The sequence below is a fragment of the Sinocyclocheilus rhinocerous genome, unplaced genomic scaffold (assembly GCF_001515625.1).
Source record: "Sinocyclocheilus rhinocerous isolate Xijiao unplaced genomic scaffold, SAMN03320098_v1.1 scaffold111, whole genome shotgun sequence".
Lineage (NCBI taxonomy): Eukaryota > Metazoa > Chordata > Actinopteri > Cypriniformes > Cyprinidae > Sinocyclocheilus > Sinocyclocheilus rhinocerous.
Window position 1 is genome coordinate 1142628 of NW_015642811.1, and position 20791 is coordinate 1163418.

General features: G+C 36.7%; 5 protein-coding genes and 1 long non-coding RNA gene across 9 annotated transcripts in view; 4 read left to right on the forward strand and 2 right to left on the reverse strand.

Annotated features, from left to right (window-relative positions):
- The first annotated feature begins 2357 nt into the window (after positions 1–2357).
- LOC107756476 (uncharacterized) lies at positions 2358–4011 on the forward strand. Its single transcript, XR_001641817.1, has 3 exons — positions 2358–2517; positions 3110–3268; positions 3438–4011. It is a non-coding gene; the product is annotated as an uncharacterized LOC107756476 (long non-coding RNA).
- Positions 3997–6197, reverse strand: mgst2 (microsomal glutathione S-transferase 2). Its single transcript, XM_016573620.1, has 5 exons — positions 5943–6197; positions 5175–5274; positions 4903–4973; positions 4694–4775; positions 3997–4609 (listed from the first exon to the last, which is right to left on the reverse strand). The coding sequence occupies exons 1-5, from the start codon at positions 6001–6003 to the stop codon at positions 4498–4500; spliced, it is 426 nt and encodes a 141-aa protein (XP_016429106.1). The 5' UTR covers positions 6004–6197; the 3' UTR covers positions 3997–4497.
- A 459-nt stretch (positions 6198–6656) lies between these two features.
- Positions 6657–10868, forward strand: setd7 (SET domain containing 7, histone lysine methyltransferase). Its single transcript, XM_016573621.1, has 8 exons — positions 6657–6833; positions 7563–7692; positions 8357–8558; positions 8703–8892; positions 9022–9103; positions 9303–9420; positions 9543–9700; positions 9857–10868. The coding sequence occupies exons 1-8, from the start codon at positions 6794–6796 to the stop codon at positions 10056–10058; spliced, it is 1122 nt and encodes a 373-aa protein (XP_016429107.1). The 5' UTR covers positions 6657–6793; the 3' UTR covers positions 10059–10868.
- A 154-nt stretch (positions 10869–11022) lies between these two features.
- On the forward strand, positions 11023–13455 carry LOC107756443 (uncharacterized). Of its 3 annotated transcripts, none has more exons than XM_016573548.1 (8): positions 11023–11138; positions 11260–11353; positions 11446–11596; positions 12342–12401; positions 12494–12625; positions 12717–12863; positions 12967–13027; positions 13185–13455. In XM_016573548.1, the coding sequence occupies exons 3-8, from the start codon at positions 11531–11533 to the stop codon at positions 13289–13291; spliced, it is 573 nt and encodes a 190-aa protein (XP_016429034.1). In that variant the 5' UTR covers positions 11023–11138; positions 11260–11353; positions 11446–11530; the 3' UTR covers positions 13292–13455. The 3 variants fall into 3 exon arrangements, with proteins under 3 accessions (XP_016429034.1, XP_016429033.1, XP_016429031.1); XM_016573547.1 differs by having other exon boundaries at positions 11465–11596; XM_016573545.1 differs by lacking the exon at positions 11260–11353 and having other exon boundaries at positions 11425–11596.
- Positions 13456–15857: 2402 nt separating this feature from the next.
- On the reverse strand, positions 15858–19880 carry rab33ba (RAB33B, member RAS oncogene family a). Of its 2 annotated transcripts, XM_016573623.1 has the most exons (3): positions 19383–19880; positions 16303–16806; positions 15858–16271 (listed from the first exon to the last, which is right to left on the reverse strand). In XM_016573623.1, exons 1-2 carry the CDS (start codon positions 19608–19610, stop codon positions 16315–16317), a joined length of 720 nt encoding a protein of 239 aa, XP_016429109.1. In that variant the 5' UTR covers positions 19611–19880; the 3' UTR covers positions 15858–16271; positions 16303–16314. The 2 variants fall into 2 exon arrangements, with proteins under 2 accessions (XP_016429109.1, XP_016429108.1); XM_016573622.1 differs by having other exon boundaries at positions 15858–16806.
- Positions 19881–20318: 438 nt separating this feature from the next.
- Positions 20319–20791, forward strand: part of LOC107756479 (malate synthase, glyoxysomal-like) — a 6163-nt gene continuing 5690 nt past the window's right edge. The window contains exon 1 of the mRNA XM_016573624.1: positions 20319–20345. Coding sequence (XP_016429110.1) covers positions 20340–20345 — 6 coding nt within the window. The 5' untranslated portion in view covers positions 20319–20339. The remainder of the gene's footprint in view (positions 20346–20791) is intronic.

Genomic DNA, 20791 nt, shown 5'->3' on the forward strand with positions numbered 1-20791 from the left:
GGTTGAGACGCAGTGTATCAACTGTACTCAGACAGGTGTCCTATTGCGTCACATGCTGTTTCGATGTACGGTGTTATGATAATAGGTTAAAAGTCACATTTACACACGCTATGCAAATTATGTTTAAAAAATGATATTTGTGATATTTCAACTGTCTATTATTAATGGACATATTCTCTAACATGAATGTTAAAAGGATAACATAGCATTTTGTGAAATATACAACCACAACGCTTATGGGATGTCCCTATAATGTTAATACCTGTATGTGTGTGTGTGTGTGTGTGTGTGTGTGTGTGTACTGGTATATATGGTTTATGAGGACACAAATGTTGTGTGTGTGTGTGTGTGTGTTAGGCAATGTAGTCAGTGAGTGGACTTTATTTTTGTTTCTGTTTTTGTTCTTTTCCATGACAATTTACATTTTTACTCTTATGTTTACATTTGTACTGTTTGCCATATCTTTTCTAGTGTTAAATATTTTGTTCCTATATTGTTTAACTGAATCTGAATTAAATAAAACGAATAAATACATCTGAATAAAAAAAAATGCACAACTGTAATTTATTACATTTGCAATAAATGGTTAGCCAGCTTTAGAGTATTAAGAAAGGGTTTCAACTGTATATGGGTACATTTGAGAGAAAAATGCACCTTATATTTATGAGCTAATTGTGGAAAATATAAACTACTTATGGCTATTATTAGTTTATGATATTTTAGTACATAAGCAAAAGAAATATCATGTGAAAAATCGCTTCATTTCGGCATCTAGTTTTTGTGTAGTGATGAAAAAAGCAGAAAGTGTCTCTACTGTACTCAGTCTACCCCTATTGCATGGTACATGAAAATGTTGTTGCTTGCACTTTTTTATTGTTATTTTTCTGCATTCATATAGGCTGCTGTATCATTATATAGAATAAAGTCAACGTTTTTAAAGTAGCCGTATGTATTTCTGTTTATTCTAACTTTTATTCGACTTCATAGACTGCTAAAAAACCGTCTTTATGTTATTCAGATTACGGGGACTGATTGCCCAGTAGCCACAAACCATTCATTTTTGTGTGTGTGTGTTATAGCGCCACCAAGTGGCCAAGCCCATCTACTTTTTCTATGCATCCTCAGATTGATAGATTAAAGAGTTTCACATACATGAATGAAATCCATGAGATTTGTTTATATTTTTTTATTTGAATAATTCATTAATTAATTTTAATGTAGTAATTTTCATACACAATTATTTATGAATAAAAAGAGTGAGAACATACGTTGGCATTGTTAAAGTTAAATAATAAACGACAGTTATCTATGATTTGAATAACTTGATGATCATATAAACATTTTAAGAAACAAATTCAAAGAACCAGCCTGATTTGTTGCTTATAAATCAAGTTATCTTTAAAAAAAAAAAACATGAGTTACATTGAAATAGCGAGAAACATATTTTCATCTATTTTCATTCAGCAAACCTTGCCTGGTCAACATGATCCTAATAAACTGTTTATGATTTATACTTTTTCTGGTCCTGGCAAAGTTTATCTAAAGCAAACGCATGCTTACTAAGTTCATTTATAAGGATGTGACAATGTGTTTGTCCTATATGAATTTATTTAACAAAAAACAGTAGCAATGTAATTCATACATACCATACTTGGCATTTTCTGAATTAAAATTAATATTGATATTTTGGGGTGCATAAAGACAGGGTGATGCAAATTTACTGATATCATAATGAAGGAAAAATTCCTTAAATAAAATAATGAAAAGCTTCCACATTCGATTACCGATTTACTAATTGCTTTTAAATTCAGCTCATCAGTTTTAAAATGTAAAAAAAAAATTCTAAATGTGAATGCAAAGGACAGCGACAGACAATAAAACTTTAACATTCCTCATATTTAACACATTATAAGATACAGCTAAATATCACATTATAAAACACTAATCTCTAATAAAATATTCTTTGTTTTTGATAAATGCTAAAGAAAATATATCACTTAAATTGCATCTAGCAGTACTGAACTATATAAGTGTTCATCTGCACTTATCAGAAGCTATTTCTATCTAATATAATGCGAAGGTTTAGTGACCTAACCTAAACACCAAAACTAAACTTTAGGGTTATATTATTTAACATCACTGAACGTACTGAAGATCCTAATGCATTTAGTTCAGTGATTTTAGTGTTTATGCAATATTTATTTCTTATAGACATACTTAGCATTATCCATTCTAATAATACTATACAGCCTGGAAGGCATTAAATAACAAATGCACCAGAGTGCTATTCATTGGCATGAACATGGAGTCCGATTAAACATTGACAACAAATTCAATTTTGCTTTGAAAGTTCAGTATTGTGCAAGTTATGTTCCACGGACAAAATGTAACGCTGTAAATTTGTGTGAGTGTGTCAGAGACAGGACCGAAACATCTCAACAAAATAATTCAGATAGAACAAAGACCGGCTACCTGAGATTTCACTACTTTCCACTGAAGGTTTCATCACTTACAACAGTAAGTAAAAAATAATCAACAATTATTTACTGCAATGCAACTTGATGACTTGTAAATATTAATGAATATCTATAGGTCTACTGATGCCTTTTGATTTTGCTACTAGAATATAGTGTGCATCTCTATTTTTATAGCCTAAAGGCCTATATTTTATTTGATAAATTCACTTAAGGTCTGAAATCACAAATTGAATAGAAAATCAATTTTAGAAACATATATTAAGACAAAGATGTCTTCTGAACTGTGATTTATCACTGTAAAAAAATATCTAAGCATCTCTAAAACAAGCTAAATTAACTTGAATTTAAAAAAAGAGCATTAAGACTTATGTTTTGAGAAAATATATTGAATTATGTTTTTTTTTATTGTTTTAAATCTAAATCTACTCTTAATTCAAGATATATTCTTTGAAAACAAAGCTTAATTTATACATTTTTGTTAGAGTTATCTTATATAAAAGATCTTAAAATGTTTTACTGGAAAAGTTACAACATAAATGTGGAATGTTTTAATGGAAATTAATTCTCCCATCAAAAATGCATAAACTTTAATCTTAATTTTTTTTTTTTTTTTTTTTTTAAACTCTTCACAGTTGATCGAAATGGTTCAGATCACAAAGACAATAGTCTTTCTCTGCATGCTGATTGGATGGTCACAGGCTTTTCCACAACATGATGATGTTGTCAGTGAGAATGAAGCAATGAAAGATGCTGACATGGTAAAGAGAGAAAGACAAGATGTTATACTGAATGTAAGTACAACATCTGTGTTGTAGGTGTACTGTAAACAGTTGTAAAATGTGAAATTCAACTTTTCCTAGTCAAGTTACCTGTTAATATTCTCTACAGCTTTACCTCTCCAAGTTAGATGCAGTTACTATGGAATTTGATTGAAAGAAATATTGTTTCTTTTCTTTTCAGGTAACAGATTTTACTCCACCAGTGTGTCATGTGGTAAATGAGAATTCTGACTGTCTTTTGTCATGTGGAAATACAATCTTGGAAGTGAGGTATATTATGTCAGATGGCAACGGTTCAGGAATTGATCACACCCAAATTAATTCTTTTGGTGCGGGTTTTAGCAACATAACTCAATATGATGGTCTAGATGAAAATGGCTACAATGCAACCCTTTTGCATTATTCTGGCATCTGCTGTCTTGAAGATTTGGAAGTTGCTGCAGTGGACAAGGCAGGAAACAAGGGGAAGTGTCCTGTAGTTGTCAAACGTGTTACGACCACAGCCAATCCAAGCCAATTCAAGACAATACATTTTTAGTACAGTTAAAGTACTCACTGTTAATGACTTGGTGTATTGAATGGTACATGAAAAATGATTGCAAGGTTCATTTAAAGCAAGTGCATGGTAACAAAATTCATTTCTACAGAAATCTTTTATTGACCTAAATATCCTTGTGATAAGGATGTGACATGTAAAGATGATGCAAATTTCTTGATATAATTAAGAAAAAACACATTAAAATATTTAAGAGCTTCATTGGTTTATTCATTCCTTTTAAATTCAACTTATAAGTTCTAACATGTTCAAAAATACTCTAAATAGGAATGCAAGTGACAGAGTGACAGACAATAAATCGTTAATGTTTCTCAAGACAATCTGCATTTATAAGAAGACCCATTTCTCCTTGGTGACCTGAATCAGGACAAATCTGTCAGTTTTGACACACTAGTTCTCAAAACCAAACTCGATTTTGATAAGTACTTACAAAATATATTAGCATTCCAATTCAGTCCAAATGACATCCACTAAAGACCATGCTTTCAACAAGTGAATAGCAGTAATTTAGAGTTTATAACTGTGTCCTCTGAATTAATACTGTAATATAAATCTTAGAATTAGAATAAACTGACACATAAACAAATCAAGCTTATCTGAAACATGCATAATGTAAGAATACATTTTACATGCCTTTTGTTTAATAAATTGGTGAAAACTATTTTGAAAATTTTAATTAAATTATTCAGAGAAGTCTTATGTTGAGATATTTGTCCAAAAATGACTGAATAATTCCAACGGTAGCCATCACAGTTAGGAATAACAGGGCACACAACACCAAGTAAAACCCTGGCAACCTAGAAACAAAGGAAAGAATATATAAAGAAATTATATATTTATTTATTTCTAATAACTTGAATAACTTATGTTTTGATTATCACCTTTTCTTGCTTTCACGAATATAGCCAGTAAAGTACATCTCTCTGCCCACAATATATAGAAGTCCTCCAAAAGCAGCAAGCACTGTGAAAGGGGAAACATGAAGATCTTTTTATAAGCTATAAAACGGTTCCTCTTTTTTTTTTTTTGGTCCACCATATTACTATATCATTGTTATAGAAATAATTATAGAATACACTATGTAACATACCTTCATTGAAAAAGATGCCAGAGATCCACAATACCGCCAAGAAAATGGAATATGACTCTACACTATTCTGGCTAAAGAAATAGTGGAAGGACATATTTTTAATATTTGATGATTTGTTTGTACAGGTTTATTCAAGTTAGGATTATCCGTGACAGCTTGCCAACCAATCAAGATTTTTTGAAATTACATATGATTTTTCATGAATGAAAAGAGAGAGAAGTGTGTGACGTATGAGAGGCATCAATGATGCAGTTTGGCTTCAAAGATCTTACTGTGCACGAAATGTCCTTTCAAACTCAGGTGGACCAGTAACAGTGGGTGGCATAATTTTATGTTTCATCCTTGACCACCCCACACGTCTTGCCTGAAATGCTAAAGAAATTCAACCACTATCATTATTTGTTTTTACCAAACTTTGCAAATAAAAAAAGACTAATAATTATGCATCTGATGTATGATTTCAAGTGTATTATTACCTTGATAACCATATAAACATTTATAGACCCTTTCTGATTTATGACTTACAAGCCTACAGTAACTGAGTTATCTTGAAATAGCTCACTAATGGCCCTAGAATCAAACATTATTTTAGTAAACCTTGACTTGACCTGATTTACACAGTAGACTGGTTTTGGCAGCGTTTATGAAAAACAAGAGGTCATTATGTTCTACAGAGACATGTCATTGACTTAGTGTTAAGATAACAGGTCTTTTCAGCATTTAAAATTGGCCTGATGCCTTAATAGAAGACTTTTAAGTTCAAAAAGTTAATTCTATAAATACATCAAATGGTTATTTAAAAAAGGATCCGTGTAGCCTATTTAAAACACCTATAAACTGATTAGAATAACCTATAATTTAACATCAAGAATTGATGACCCACACAGTTACTGTAGCAAATGCAAAAACTTTGAACATGTAAGAACAACCTTTATGATTTTAAGTCTTAGATTTTTTTAATACTATCCTGATTGAACAGTGCAGTTGCAGTGCAGTGACTGAACGCATGTAATTTTTGATGAAGAAGATGAGCTGCTTACCCAGATGGACAGCAGACAGTATCGACACTGCTGCGAGGAGAACTGGCAGATCCGAAGTCATATTTGTGGTGATAATGTCCGATACAACTACTTTTTTGATAAAGTTTCGCAAAAAAAAAAAGAAGAAGGGTGAAATAAGGTCAGTATTTCCGCCTCTATTGCAGATTACCTCCTGTTTTGGAGATCAGGAAGAACCGGTCTAAAGTTTACACAGACAGAGTGTAACGTCATACTACGCATCGGATCGCCAGCCATCGTTCCAAGTCAAACAGTACGAGTTGAGAATGACAGTTGCTTTATGTCTCGTGTGTTTTAGAACTTGGGCCCCATAATAATACTTAGATTCAACTAAATTTACAAATTTTACCAACGAACTTTTCAAGCAGTAGTTCTTTTTAGGGAGCATATAGTGTACGATTGGTTCGAATCAGTGCGCGACCTGTCAGATTCAACTCAGGTTTTTTTTTTTTTTTAATATATTGTTTTTATACAGTTTATGTATATTCCACAACAAAAAGCAGCTAGAAAGCATCGTGGTGACGTTGTAAGGGTAGGGTTTTGGGTTCCCGGTCGTAGTTTTGATGAAGACTCAAGCAAATCACTGAATAATTTTTAACTAGTTGATAGAAGCGAATTGTCCGAGTGAACCGATTCGCTAAAATGATTCGGACTTTCCAGCGCCGGAGCACAGCGCTCTCTTGTGTAGCTGGAAATCTGTGCTGTGCGTTCGGCGCTGATGATGTCAGACACTGTGCGCCGGGAACCTTCAGCTCTGCGCTGGTGAAGCTTCCGCGACAGGCATATAGAAGCAGACCATTATACCTCTAATAAACAACAGAGGTAGCGCAATCATGGACAGCGATGATGACAACATGGAAGAAGTGGTGGAAGGTACGAGATGCGTATACACAAACGTTGCATGAATTTGTTTTTGTCGTCTTCTCGGCTTTTATGCAGTCTCATTCCGCCGAGGATTAGCCTACCGACAGCTTTCCTCCGTACACAAGCTGTCAAGCAACCGAGGCCCGTAAGCTTGGGACTTTTTAAATCCTCCAGGTGACAGCAAGTGTTATTTCGACTTTTAGACTTAGCTACAGTTCTATCTGAAGTCCCATGAACTGAGATAGCATAAACGGAAAGAATAAACGTAGTTAGACAATTGATTTCTCTTAAAATACCTTTCATTTTTATTACATTCTCTGACACTTTGTATTATATATATATATAATCTTTTTAGAAGTCTGTAAATGCCCTATATATAAGCTAGATTCGTATTTGGATGAACATGTATGGGATTGGATGAAGCCACGTGGTTAAAACAAGTGGGGTGTTGACACAAAAGTTGCAAGTTCAGCTTTAAAGTTTGATCCAAAACTGCAGATGCACGTAGTTCTCAGCTTTGAACTATCACCATTAAACCCAGCACTTAGTGCCCATCAATTAGTGTACTGTTGCTTAGTATTAAATATTTTTTCTAAATGCCAAGTATCTAACTGAACTGATTTTATCAACCTGGTCCATTAAAATTAGTGTCATTGTTGGGCATGCAGTGCATTAGTTATTTATCAGTCTATTACTTGGCTTATCTCTGATTCTGATTACAATTTCATGATTTTTTAGGACCACTGGATGAGGATGACCAACCTCATGGCTTTTGCACTGTGACTTACTCCTCCAGCGACAGATTTGAGGGACACTTTATTCATGGGGAGAAAAATGGAAAAGGAAAGTTCTTCTTTTTTGATGGCAGGTATGAAACTTTATGTTGGCAGTGGCACCACTGATCTATTATTGATTTGTAGCATATGATTTAAAAATAGAATATTAGACACTGTTGATCAGACTCTCAGATTTGATTATTTAAATCATGACGACTCTCGAAATAGTTTTATCGTTTCATTCATAAGGATGTATTGCAAGTAGGATTGGTTTTGGCGGACTAGATCTGCTGTGCTGCTGCTAACATTAGGGAAAGATTACTGTTGAAACATGCTCTGAATTATAGGGATTCGGATACATGCTGTTGCCAGGTAAACTAGGAAAAACCCCTGTAGCACATCTAGACATGTGGTGCTGGGGGGAGGGAGGGTAACGGAAATTCCAATGGCGCACAGATCTGTACCAGGTTGAGATGGAAATAAATAAGGTGTGTAGATGGGAAAGTGGCAGCTGATTAGTACAATGGCTGCGCTGTCGCTGTCATTCAAATGCACATGCAGACACATGTATTGTCACCAGCAGTCTTAGATCTAATTAGCTTGCATATTTTCCTTCTCCACAATTTGTTTGCTTCTTTTTGGGGTCTAATTTTTATAATCTTACATACTAAAAAGCCTTATTTTTAATTATTTTGATAATAGTGGAAAAAGGTAATTATATTTCACCCAAAAAACACCTGTTTTTTTCCTTCATAGTACGCTGGAGGGTTTCTATGTGGATGATGCTTTGCAGGGCCAGGGTATTTATACTTATGAGGATGGGGGAGCATTACATGGGACTTATGTAGAAGGCGAGCTCAATGGACCGGCTCAAGAGTTCAATCCAGAAGGTCAACTGGTCTTCAGGGGCCAGTACAAGGACAACATTCATTATGGCATGTGCTGGGTCTACTACCCGGTATGTTGTGCCCAACATCAAGCACTTTAAATCACAAATTAAACTCTTATCGACAGCATTATAATGTATTGAACTGGGATCAGTCTATTGAAAAGTTCCAGGATTATGTGTATGTAAGTTTTCTTTTTTCTCTGCCATCTTAAGGATGGCGCCTGCGTGGTTGGGGAAGTGAATGAAGACGGAGAGATGACAGGAAAGTCAGTGGCTTATGTTTATCCTGATGGCCGTACTGCTCTGTATGGCTCCTTTGTTGATGGAGAACTGATTGAGGCCCGACTTGCCACTCTTACCACCCAAGAGAACGGCAGACCACACTTCAATGTTGATCCAGATAGTTAGTTTCAGTTTTATTTACAAATCTTCATTTAAAGCTAAAAAACCCAAATCTGATCAGTAAAAGTTAATCTTGGTATAAAATTAGTTGTACGTTAATCTTTAACACTTTTTTTTTACTCTTTTGTAGGTCCTGTTTACTGCTACGATAAATCCACCTCGTCATGTATCGCTGGTCATAAACTGCTGCCCGACCCCTACGAAAGTCAACGGTTGGTGCAAGCTGTGATCAACCATGTAAACCTCAATCTATCAAATCTCGTTTTGAACAAAAAGCATATATTTGTTTGTTCCAGTGATGTACTGTCTTGTCATTTCATTGGGGAGATTCTGCTGGTTCTCTAGGCATAATACAGTATTTATCATGTCATCATCTTGTTGATTCAAGCTGAAAGATTGTCTTCGTTTTAGTGTGTATGTTGGACAGTCACTTATTTCTGGAGCTGGAGAAGGGCTATTTGCAAAAACTGAGGCTGAGGCTAACACAGTGATGGCTTTGTATAATGGTGTCCGCATTACACATACAGAGGTTTGTCTGTTTGCATTTTACATTGTTCAAGGACAGAATGTAATACTTTTAAAAATATTAAAGGATGCATGGTGTGTTAAATTAAAGTTTAAAAAAAAATCTTTTTATATTAAATTTAACAGGTGGATAGTCGTGACTGGTCCCTGAATGGGAACACTATTTCATTGGATGAGGACACTGTGATTGATGTTCCAGAACCTTTCAATCTGATGGAGAATTATTGTGCATCTCTAGGTCACAAGGCCAATCACTCCTTCACTCCCAATTGCAAATATGATCCGTGAGTGTTAATGTTCATTTTAGTAATATACAGAGATGTAGTGCTTTTGTTTCCTATATTAAATTGAGTAGCATTTTGTTAGATATTTAAATATAAACAATCTTATTGTTGGACAAAAATGGGTTAGTCATGTAACAGCTGTTTTTACCTGTCAAGGTACATCCATCCTCGTTTTGGGCAAATAAAATGCATCCGAACAATCCATGCTGTGGAAAAAGATGAAGAACTCACTGTTGCTTATGGTTATGACCATGAGCCATCAGGGAAGTCTAGTCCAGAGGCACCAGAATGGTACACAAAGCAATTGCTGGAGTTTCAGCAGATGGAGTCTGGAAAAGGTGCTGATGAGACCTGCTAAGACGCTCACCACCGCTGTCTGAAAAAACATGATCTCCCATCCCAGCCTATAACTACCACCAGAAACTCTTCTTTGACCTTCTTGCAGCTAACACTAATAAGTAATCACTCTTCTGAACTGATTTCTGTCACCTCATCAGTTTACAAGGATTGTAACTGTGAAATCCTCGAATCCAAAATTCTATGGTTCTACAATGTGGAAGGACTAGTATGTGTGTCAGTTGGTGACTGATTTGGTTACGCTACAAGAATACAGAGACTGAAAAAGAGCAAGTGATTTAAAGGCACTTTGACTGAAATCCATGGAATGGAGTTTGAAAGTTTTAAAGACCGATGTCACGATTCTTGGAGGTATATGACCTCTTTACCACAACTTGTGATAACTATGCAGTATTAAACCAGTATAGTGTCTTTTGCTGCTCTTCTCATGTTTCCCCTGAGAACTGAAAATATAGATATTTTTTTATGTTGATATTACCAACAATTATTCTTGTAAAACCATTTGTTCTGTCTCCTTTTGCATGTGCAAACAGCTACAGTTACGTTTAAATAGGCTCTAGTAGTCTTGAAGTACAGTATTACACAGACAGAGCTGTTTATTTATTTGTGTTGTTTTTTTTTTCCAAGAAAACCTGACACCATTAAAAGAAAGTTAAGGTGTACTGTATGTGTGGGGGGAAAGACTGAACAGAATGTACAGTATTTGAGAATAAGGCACAAGGTTAAGAGAAATCTTTCTACTGAACTAAACTTCAGCCTTTGATATGCAAAAGCTATCAACAAAGATTTATCAATAAAAACTCCAGCGCAGAGCACAATTGGACTCATCTTTTCAGTGTTCTCAGCTATAATATTATTAGTAAAATGTTGAAAATATGAATCAGGTTTTCTCTAAGCCAAAATGGAGGAATATTCAATGCCCAAGTAATTAGGTCACGTCAACACTGTAAATATCCACACTGTCGGGGCGTGGTCATCGTGCTGCACCTGCGCGCGCTCCAGGTAAATGAGTGACACGCTGGGTTTCACAGCTTGCTTCCAAACAAAAGCGGTCCGGAAGTGATAAGGAAAAACGGCACAGGTAAATACTACATTTATTCTAATTTATAGGACTTATACACCACTTTATACATATTAAATCGGGCGTAGCATAGTTTAAGTATAGCGTTTAGTAAAATTAAGTTAGTAAAGTCGTTTTGTAGTTTCAGAATCAACGCACAACGTGAAATGCGATCGTGACGATTTCAAGTCATTAGACGTTTGATAGAGGATCCAGCTCCGTTCGGAGACATAATAGTTTAGGATTTTTCTCTTTTAAATGATATATATGAACGTGAAACACATTACCTCTTCTCTCTCCGCCGAAGGCCTGAGATGGACCGTTACAGGTATTTTATCTTCAATCAGAAGAGTGTGGTGGTCCTCGGCATCCTTCAGGCGGCGTGCGCGGGGCTTTGCGTGGTTTGCGGATTTATGGACGCAGTCTTCCGCAAGAGCACTACTCTGAGTGAAACTAGGGCTCCACTCTGGGCTGGACTGGTGAGAAACCTTAAAACTGACAATTTATTTACTTTAATATGACTTAACGTAGTTATAGTTCCCACGTTAATCTATAATGCACCATCCCAGTTTTCCAGTATTGTGTAGCAAACTGGGACAGAGTCAAAGTCAGGTAAAAAAAGTTATGTTAGGAAAAATAGAATTAGCGTTTGTATCTCATATTAAAACAGATCACATTTTGCTATTTTATCATGCTAACATGACTTTCCTTCGTAGCCATTTACTGTAAATGTTTCTCACTGCTGTAATGTGGTTTAGGATGAACTTATTAATGCTGATTTTTAGTGATTGAAGATTATACACATTATGATGAAGAAGGTTAGGCTTAGGTATCACCCTCTTGACTTGTATTCACCCTCTTGTGGCATGTGTCTACACTAAGAGACAGTGATTCTACAGGGCCCCAAACAGGACTGGTGATGAAAAAAATATGAGATGTTAGGAAAAATGCTTTTGCGTTCTCTCTGTAAGATTGCATTCCCCGAGAAACTTTGCATTCTCTTCCAAAACCTCTGAAATATAGTTTTTTTTTCTCATATTATTTACATCACAAAGGTTTGCGAGCAAATCTGAAGTTTCTTAGGGGAATGCAAAAGTTTTGTGAGAAAATAAAAGCATTTAAATGTAGTAATTTTTTTTCTCGCATCTCATTTTATTTACCATCACCCTTGAGATGCTCGATATGATTCTATAAAGTTTATTTCACTTTTTCCTCCTCTTTTAGATTATGGCTGCCCCTGGTGTACTTGCCCTCTTTGCATCCCAGAAGAAAAACCCAATTTTGGTAATTTCTGATCCGACTAATCCACATTATTTCTCCTGACGGTTGTCTCTTTCTACCTGTTGATATTAACATGTTCTCATTAATATGTTTAGGTAAATGTCATGATTGCATCATCAGTGATGTCACTTTTTGCTGTTGTGATTGTCTTCGTTTATGCTTGCGTCACTCTCAGCTATGGAGAAGAGGATGATGAGGTCTTCCATGCCCATCCTATCCCTGAAGTGGTACAGTCACACTAGATTATGTTTACTCTCCCATACGTTAAACGCTCAGTTTAAAACATACAAATGGTTGATAAAGCGGTGTCTTGTGTAGAGGTTCGTGCTCAGCCGGATGGTGAAAGGAGCAAACAGCACCCTTCTGGTGGCCTGCGTGGGGTCTTTGCTCTTTTCTTCTCTCACTGCTTATGTCGGCTGCCGCAGTCTGCCGCTTTGCGGCTGCTACGACTCCGCAAATGGCATGGTGGGTGAAATTTTATGTAAGACAAGAAAGTGCAGTATTTTGAAGTTAGTATACAGTATGCAAGATTGAGCTGATAATTACTGCATGGTTGTGTATTTTACAGGAGTTTCTAGTTCCTCAGAATGACCCTGTTACTCCAACTGAACTTGTATGCACTTGGCAAGGTACGTGAGAGATGTGTTGTTCGAGTGGCTTTGGACACTGAGATAACGAAATCATATTTCATAAGTCATCTGCTATATGAGCCACAACGTATGTCATTATGATGATGTTAGTGAGGATGTGGCCAACTGTAATGAGGTTTTATTTTGCCTCTTGCAGATGGAGATGAGCGAATCTTTCACTCCCCCATGTCATTCATTGATCGCTGTCCTGAGCAGGAACAGCGAGACCTCTCCACGCTTCCACCGTATAGCAGAATAGCTTAGTAATTGATATGTTTTTTTTGATGTGAAATATTGGTAAATATAGTTCATTAATTTTCCCCATAAAGCGAAAAATGTCCAGATTTCATCAAGCCTGCTTGTTTCAAATCAACTTAAATTTGTTTCTTGATTTTTAAGTTCTTATCAGTGCCATATTTTATATTATCTTTGTGTTTTTTTTTTAGCTTTATACTTTTTACATGATAGACTGATATTTTGCACATGTAAACCTATATGTATATATTTTACAATAAACAATATATAACAAATTAAGTGTTCTATTTGCCTCTTTATGAATTTACAAACCATTAATTTCAATGGATGTTCAGATAACATACCAAGGGACAGTATCAGTATCAGTATTTTGCAATGTTATTACTTTAAAATAAGTCTCTAGTCTGAACATTAAGTTCCCATTTGTGACCCTGGACCACAAAACCAGTCATAAGGGTCAATTTTTTTAAATTGAGATTTATACACCATCTGAAAGCTGAATAAATAAGCTTTCCATTGATGTATGGTTTATGATAGGACAATATTAGACTGATATACAACTATTTGAAAATCTGGAATCTGAGGGTGCAAGAACGTTTGAGAAACTAAAAAAATATTGAGAAAATCACCTTTAAAATTGTCCAAATGAAGTTCTTAGCAATACTAATACTTGATACTAATCAAAAATTAAGCTTTTATATATTTACGGTAGGAAATTTACAAAATATCTTCATGGAACATGATCTTAATATCCTAATGATTTTTGGCATAAAAGAAAAATCGATAATTTTGACCCATACAATGTATTGTTGGCTATTGCAACAAATATCGGGTATATTTGTAGCAATAGCTAGCCGTGCTACTTAAGACTGGTTTTGTGGTCCAGGGTCACATATGCACGTTTATTAGACAAATAAGGCACAACGCTAGTCAGCTGAAATTCAAAGATGTGGTACTTTATTTTTTTAGTAAAACACTGAAACGGTTCAAACCAATCCTTTGATTATAGTGCATTGATGGTTTGTTTATTTTCCCAAAACTATGTCACTAACTCACTGACCAACATTTGAAGGCATGAGTTGAATCAGACAAATGACTAGTAAAGATATGTTGTACATGCTTGAGTTCTGGCATTGCAAGGTGCTATTTTATCAACTGCTGACCCCTGATATCATGAATTGGCTCATACACTTTGGTTGCAAAGATGCATAATTATCCCAAGAATAATAAACAATTACCTATAATAAAAATGTAACACTTAAACATGTTAATAATCTTCCATATGTTTTCTGCAATTAGAATTTTCAAGCTGTTTTTGTAGATTTTTGAGATCTGCTCATATTTCACATTAACTATTTTATTAATGTGTTAATGAAGACAGAAAAAAAGCAAATTCTGAAGGACACTTAAAATGGTACATTGGGTGAAGCGAAAAATCAGTACAGACAACAGTGGAGAGAATCCAGACCAAGAGTATGTTTTTATCAAGACCAGTTCAACATGAACCTACAAAAATCATCAAAGCTCATGTTGTTTCTGGCAGATAGATTAGATATGAACCTTCTGTAAGCACCCAGAGTCAAAACGTTAAGCACAAATAGACAAGTCTTAGTGTGCATTCAACATGTTGCATTTAAATATTTAAGAGCCATCATTAACCGTGCACAATTCCTCAACTAATCACATGCTCCCCTATTGTACCCGAATCAAACAACGCAATGCATCAGCTAATCAGGCCCTTAACCAACCTACTTCAAAAAAATTAACCAGAAATCATATGCAAAACCTCTTTTTGGCAATTCCCCATAAATCAAATAAAGCATGTCATGTCTGAGCTTCTTTCATGCACTCCACAGGACCAGCTGTGGTTACATAAAGACATGAGTGAATATTCCCTGTAATGGATTGAACTCTGTTCTGCATATCAGTGTTGGAAAGAAGATGGCCGAAGGGAAAGACAATTTAGCCATTAGCATATCTGTATATTTGTACTGATAGATTACATACTGAAATATAGACTGATATCAGACCCTTTGTTCAGATTTATGCCATGCACAGAGCAGATGCCATGAATAATATGAGGTACTAATCTGTTATTATACAGTACAGATCATTTTCATTTTGCCTAACAAAGCAGTACTACATACAAATCCTGGCTGTGGACACTAAAGTAGATATTGTCAGCGAATTCTTGTCCCTTTTTACCTAACTTATCTACATTTTGACATGATTCACAGGAAGGACTGGTTATCATGCATAACCCAGATGTCTTTACAGTAGATTTTATTCAGATGAATGGCTGCTAGAAGAAAATAAATTGACAATAAATAAAACACTGGCAGTGGACTAGGACTGGCTCCTTTTTTTTGGAAAAAAAAGTATATCAGCTTTATTTTACTTTTAAATTCATCTCACATTTGTCTAATATCTATTAGCAGCACTAATAAATAACCTGCATTTAAGTGTTTGTTCGTCGGTTTCTCTTTTCTCTTGAGAGAACTGACAACTTTCACAGGAAGTGTCTGCATGTGTGTGGGTGACATAGAATGAGAGAACAAACAACAAACACACAGACTAAACCAGATTTACCTTGGAGGCTGAAGTGATTTAACAGAACAGTTTATCTAATTGCGGCAAAAATTGTTTAAAAAATATGATGAAAAAGGCAACATGTTATGCATGAAGATTTCATTGTTCAATTCACCTGCAGAACTGCAAAAATCTAGAAAATGTAGTGCATGATTGGCAGTGGAATATGATATGAACTAGACAGGCTGACACATAATAGATGAAGCTTGTATATGTAAGGCAAATGGGCCTACATGCAACTTCTCAAAGCCTCTGGTTTGAGTGATGGAGGAAAGTTTTTTCCCTTTAAAATAATGGCCAGATCAGATACAAAAAGAAATCTTGAGAAGAGATGTTCCTGTGTCCTCAACCCTTCATAGATAACACAAAAGCACCTCTGAATCTGCTTCTTTAAAAAGTGCTTCACCTTTGTCATCTCCATCCTGTAAGTGGTGATTCCTTCATTAGCTCCTCCAACATCCACAGCCCCAAGTTCCCCTGTCCTCCTCGTCCTGTCTCCTGAGAGTGACAGTATCTCCTGATCCGCACGGTGGTTGGCTTAACACCAGCGGCTTCTGAGATTTCAGCTTGTGCGCCACCGTCATAAAAATGGCCTCCACGTGGTCACTATTATTCCGACCGCCGTCGTCGTTTCCGTAGGGGTTCTTGGCAGAGGTCTCGAACAGAGGCATTGAGTGTGCATCAGCGAACTGCTGCGCTACGTCGGTACTTACTTGAGCGGCATGCCGCAGGTCGCATTTGTTGCCGACCAAGATTCTAGGCACCTCTTGGCCCAAGGCATGCTGACGGCACTCCTCGATCCACGCCGGAAGACTTCGGAAACTAGCGGCATTGGTGACATCGTAGACAAACACCACAGCGTGGACGTTGCGGTAATAGTGCTGCACCATACTCTTTCGAAAGCGCTCCTGGCCTGCGGTGTCCCACAACTGGACCTGGTAGAGGGGAAAAAGGGAGAGCTATTAGCTGTCAACTTACATCATACATGCATATTCAGTTCTCCCAAAAATAAAAATTCTGTCATTAATTACTCAGCCTCATGTTGTTCCAAACCCGTTAAGACCTTCGTTCATCTTCGGAACACAAATTAAGATATTTTTGATGAAATCCAAGAACTTTCTGCATAGACAGCAACGCAACTGAAATGTTCCCGCGTCCAGGATCATAGCAAGGACTTCATAAAATTACGGTTGAACCCCTGATGTCACATGGACTATTTTACCGATGTCCTTGCTACGTTTCTGGACCTGGGAACATTTCAGTTGTATAGCTATCTATGCAGGGTCAAAAAGCTCTCGGATTTCATCAAAAATATCTTAATTTGTGTTCCGAAGATGGACGAAGGTCTTACGGGTTTGGAACGACATGAGGGTGAGTAATTAATGACAGAATTTTCATTTTTGGGTGAACTATCCCTTTAAAAGCTATCAGAGTCCTCCCCTGACTGGTTGGAGGGCATGTATGGACTGCCCTGTGACGTGGGTCCCCCCTCTCCATCGTGAAGATGAGCTCCCACCGCGCCAAAGTTCTGCAGGAACGGACACTCCACTGCTCTGGGATCCGGATGGCAGCTTTTCAGACAGTTGAGATTCGAGGGTTTCGCCACCAAGCCCAGGCCAGAGGGAGAAGCCTGACAAGAATCCGGCCAGAACGTGAGCTGTTTGGCCACCTCTATTTCCTCCATGCTCCTCTGTTTACTGCATCGGTCAGCTTTGAGCTCCATGTATGGCCTCACACCATCCTCCAGTCCTAAGCGAGGGGGCGTTCCCCGTTTTTCAGAGTCACAAATGGATTGTGCCGACTCATTACAGATTGGAAATGATGGCTGGCCTGTGCAAGGACCAGGATTCAGGGGACATTTAGGCAGAAAAGAATCTTCATTGCCAATGAGAGGTGTCTTATAGCATGATAAGATCTCCTTGCCGTCTTCATTACTTGAGCAAGGTAGGCAGTTTAAAGGACAATCGTCTTCTGACTTGTCAAGGGACATGGGTTTCGAGTCGCAAACATCCAGACCGGATCGCTCCTTCCCGCAAGCTATTTGAAACTTCCGGTACTTTGGGCACAGGAGGGAGTAATCCGTGTCTTTCTGGCTGTGACAGCTTTTTCCGACGTCCTCAATGGCCACCGAAGGAGGACAAGATGGCTCCTTGACTTCAAGCTGAAGCTGCGAGGGCCGAAGTAATGATTTGTCTTCATCAATAACATCATCCCCGTCAATCGAGCTCAATTCAGCCCCTCGTGATTTGCAGCATTTGGTTTTGCAGCACTTCCGCTGGACTTTTGATGCACTTCTGCTGCTCTCAAAGAACTTGGGGAGAAGGAAGTCAAAGCAGGCTTTGTCCAAGTTCTTGAAACCAAGAACAGAGGCACAGTTACGGATTTCCAGCACATTCTCTTTGGTAAAGATGAGTTTTGAGGTGTAGGCAAAGTCCAGCAAGGGTTCAAATCCCTCTGAGGTAACCTTCAAAATGAAAAAAATGAAGAAAAAAAAAAACAATACGTTTTAAATCACATGCATAAAAATGCATCATATATCTCACATAGACGTTGAATTAAAGGAATAGTTCATCCAAAAATGAAAGTTCTGTTTCTATAATGATGGAGGACAGTGACGCAGAAAAGAAGAATTGTTGAATCGTTATTTTTGTTTTCTTTGCACACAAAAATAATTCTCGTGACTTCATAAAATTACGGTTGAACCCCTGATGTCACATGGACTATTTTACCGATGTCCTTGCTACGTTTCTGGACCTGGGAACATTTCAGTTGTATAGCTATCTATGCAGGGTCAAAAAGCTCTCGGATTTCATCAAAAATATCTTAATTTGTGTTCCGAAGATGGACGAAGGTCTTACGGGTTTGGAACGACATGAGGGTGAGTAATTAATGACAGAATTTTCATTTTTGGGTGAACTATCCCTTTAACATTGCAGGAGAATGCAGGGTGTGTTCACATATAAATGACAAACACATGTAGGTATTATATACGTGATAAAGTGTGGGTCTTGTGCATGAGAGTTTTTGGAAATTTACATTTAGTTACATAATACTGCTATGACCAATACCACCATTACCACCAATACCAGGTGTACCACCAATGTATAGACAGTCTCAATAATAAATCTAACCCTGAATTATATTGGCCATCTCTTCAACCTTATAAAGTCTATTGTAGATGTAGATTGTAAAACAATGTAGTACATGCATGATGGTTTATACTGACAACTGATATTCATACACAAGTATTCTGCTATATTGTTATAAAAACATTACTGATTTAATTTTGTGAATAAAATCATACTCTATGGGCCATAAAAGCCTTGTGTATCAAATATGGTACAAAACATAAAACACACAAACTTTATTTACATTATATATAAAGGTTCAATAAACTAATCTATTTTAAAAGAGACTGACTAATAATTCGTGTGTCAGGCTTTACAGGATGACATTAACACATATTGAGTAAATTTGCAAAATAAAGTCCTGAAATCAGAAGCATCCTCACCTTGATTTTCTCGCCGTCTATTTCAATAACCTTCTCCCGAAAATCCACCCCGATAGTGGCCTCAGTCTTGTCTGGAAACTTGCCTGCACAGAATCTATAGGTGAGGCAAGTCTTGCCAACTCCAGAGTCTCCTATCACGATGATCTTAAAGATTCGAGTCCGCGGGGGAGGCAGCGAAGAGCTGGTCAAAGATGAGCTAAATTCGAAGGAGGACTCGATATCAGCCATGCTGTCTTCCTATAGACAAACGAGTGCCTCAGAGAATGGCACCGTGAAATGTGCTGATGCTAACGGGTCAAATAAATAATTCAAACGCAGGCTTAGTTTCACCTTCAGCCCTTCACCTCAAGCTTCATGTGCAAAACTTAGAGATTCAAACGTCGGGGACTGTATTTGACGTGTTGACCGGTAGACTCCGCATTTTGCTGATGCATTCCTGGCGGAGTCTTCTTACACTGTTTGGGTCTGTCTGCAACCACGTACGACGTTGAGTTGACATAACTGTAATCTCGCGAGAAGTCACATAATACTGAGAGCGTTTTGTGTGGTACTTCCAAACAATACAGTACACACAAAAGAGCATAACAAAACTGAAACTTACCAGTGTAAACAGAGCACACAAAACAAACACACACACACACGCACACACACTAAATAAATAAATATGGAAGTTATTCTATGATATTCTATTGTAATATATGCATGTATTATAAAAAAGGGGGTGGAAGTTTTTACTTCTTTGCAGTGACTTGATATTTATTCTTTTAACATTGCAGCAGAATTGCACTAAAAAGATTTAGTCGCGTTTGTTTACTGATTCATTCCCTTAAAAGCTTTGTTAAAAACACCGATTCGTTCACGAAAGAATCTTCACTAGTCATGTGTGGCTAAAAGTAAACAGTGCAGTGACACTTTCAAAGTCCAACTCTAGATTTATTCACTGGACGACTGCAGAAAATGTTGGTAAGTTCTCATGATGTGCGACTGTTTTAAAACTAATAACACCCCCATTAAAATGTATATTTTCAGTACTATAGGCTCATGGGCGTAGCTTGTGGGGGGGCCAGAGGGGCCTGGCTCCCCCATAGCGACTTAAGAATTTTACTAAATATTTATTTATAAAGTTTTTTCTATGAAGTAAAAATTTATATAATGCAGTTAATAATACATGTAAAAGTTAATACATTTTAAATTGTTATTGTAAGTAAATTAATAAATCAAAACAAACTTAACGTCTCCCTCAATCTCATTTGCGTAAGAATTGTCACGTGACGAATCTACATTTTGGTGGATGATAGACTTAACGGTAATGCTTGCCTGTTGTGTGGAATAAAATGATGTTCCGCGTTTTTAACAACATACACGAACTGCAGAGAAATCTGGAGACAACGAAAAACTCAGATGAAGAT

Bases quoted from the DNA above. Each gene is read 5' to 3' on its own strand.
- mgst2 (XM_016573620.1), bottom strand. From the start codon at position 6,003: ATGACTTCGGATCTGCCAGTTCTCCTCGCAGCAGTGTCGATACTGTCT. The intron at 4,974-5,174 runs GTAAGATCTTTG...CTATTTCTTTAG, and splicing joins GAAAGGACATTTCGTGCACA to CCAGAATAGTGTAGAGTCAT. The intron at 4,610-4,693 runs GTGATAATCAAA...CTTTGTTTCTAG, and splicing joins ATTCGTGAAAGCAAGAAAAG to GTTGCCAGGGTTTTACTTGG.
- setd7 (XM_016573621.1), top strand. From the start codon at position 6,794: ATGGACAGCGATGATGACAACATGGAAGAAGTGGTGGAAG. The intron at 7,693-8,356 runs GTATGAAACTTT...TTTCCTTCATAG, and splicing joins TTCTTCTTTTTTGATGGCAG to TACGCTGGAGGGTTTCTATG. The intron at 8,559-8,702 runs GTATGTTGTGCC...TGCCATCTTAAG, and splicing joins TGTGCTGGGTCTACTACCCG to GATGGCGCCTGCGTGGTTGG.
- rab33ba (XM_016573623.1), bottom strand. From the start codon at position 19,610: ATGGCTGATATCGAGTCCTCCTTCGAATTTAGCTCATCTTTGACCAGC. The intron at 16,807-19,382 runs GTGAGGATGCTT...CCCCTCTACCAG, and splicing joins TAGACGGCGAGAAAATCAAG to GTCCAGTTGTGGGACACCGC.
- LOC107756443 (XM_016573545.1), top strand. From the start codon at position 11,432: ATGGACCGTTACAGGTATTTTATCTTCAATCAGAAGAGTGTGGTGGTC. The intron at 11,597-12,341 runs GTGAGAAACCTT...CTCCTCTTTTAG, and splicing joins CTCCACTCTGGGCTGGACTG to ATTATGGCTGCCCCTGGTGT. The intron at 13,028-13,184 runs GTACGTGAGAGA...TGCCTCTTGCAG, and splicing joins ACTTGTATGCACTTGGCAAG to ATGGAGATGAGCGAATCTTT.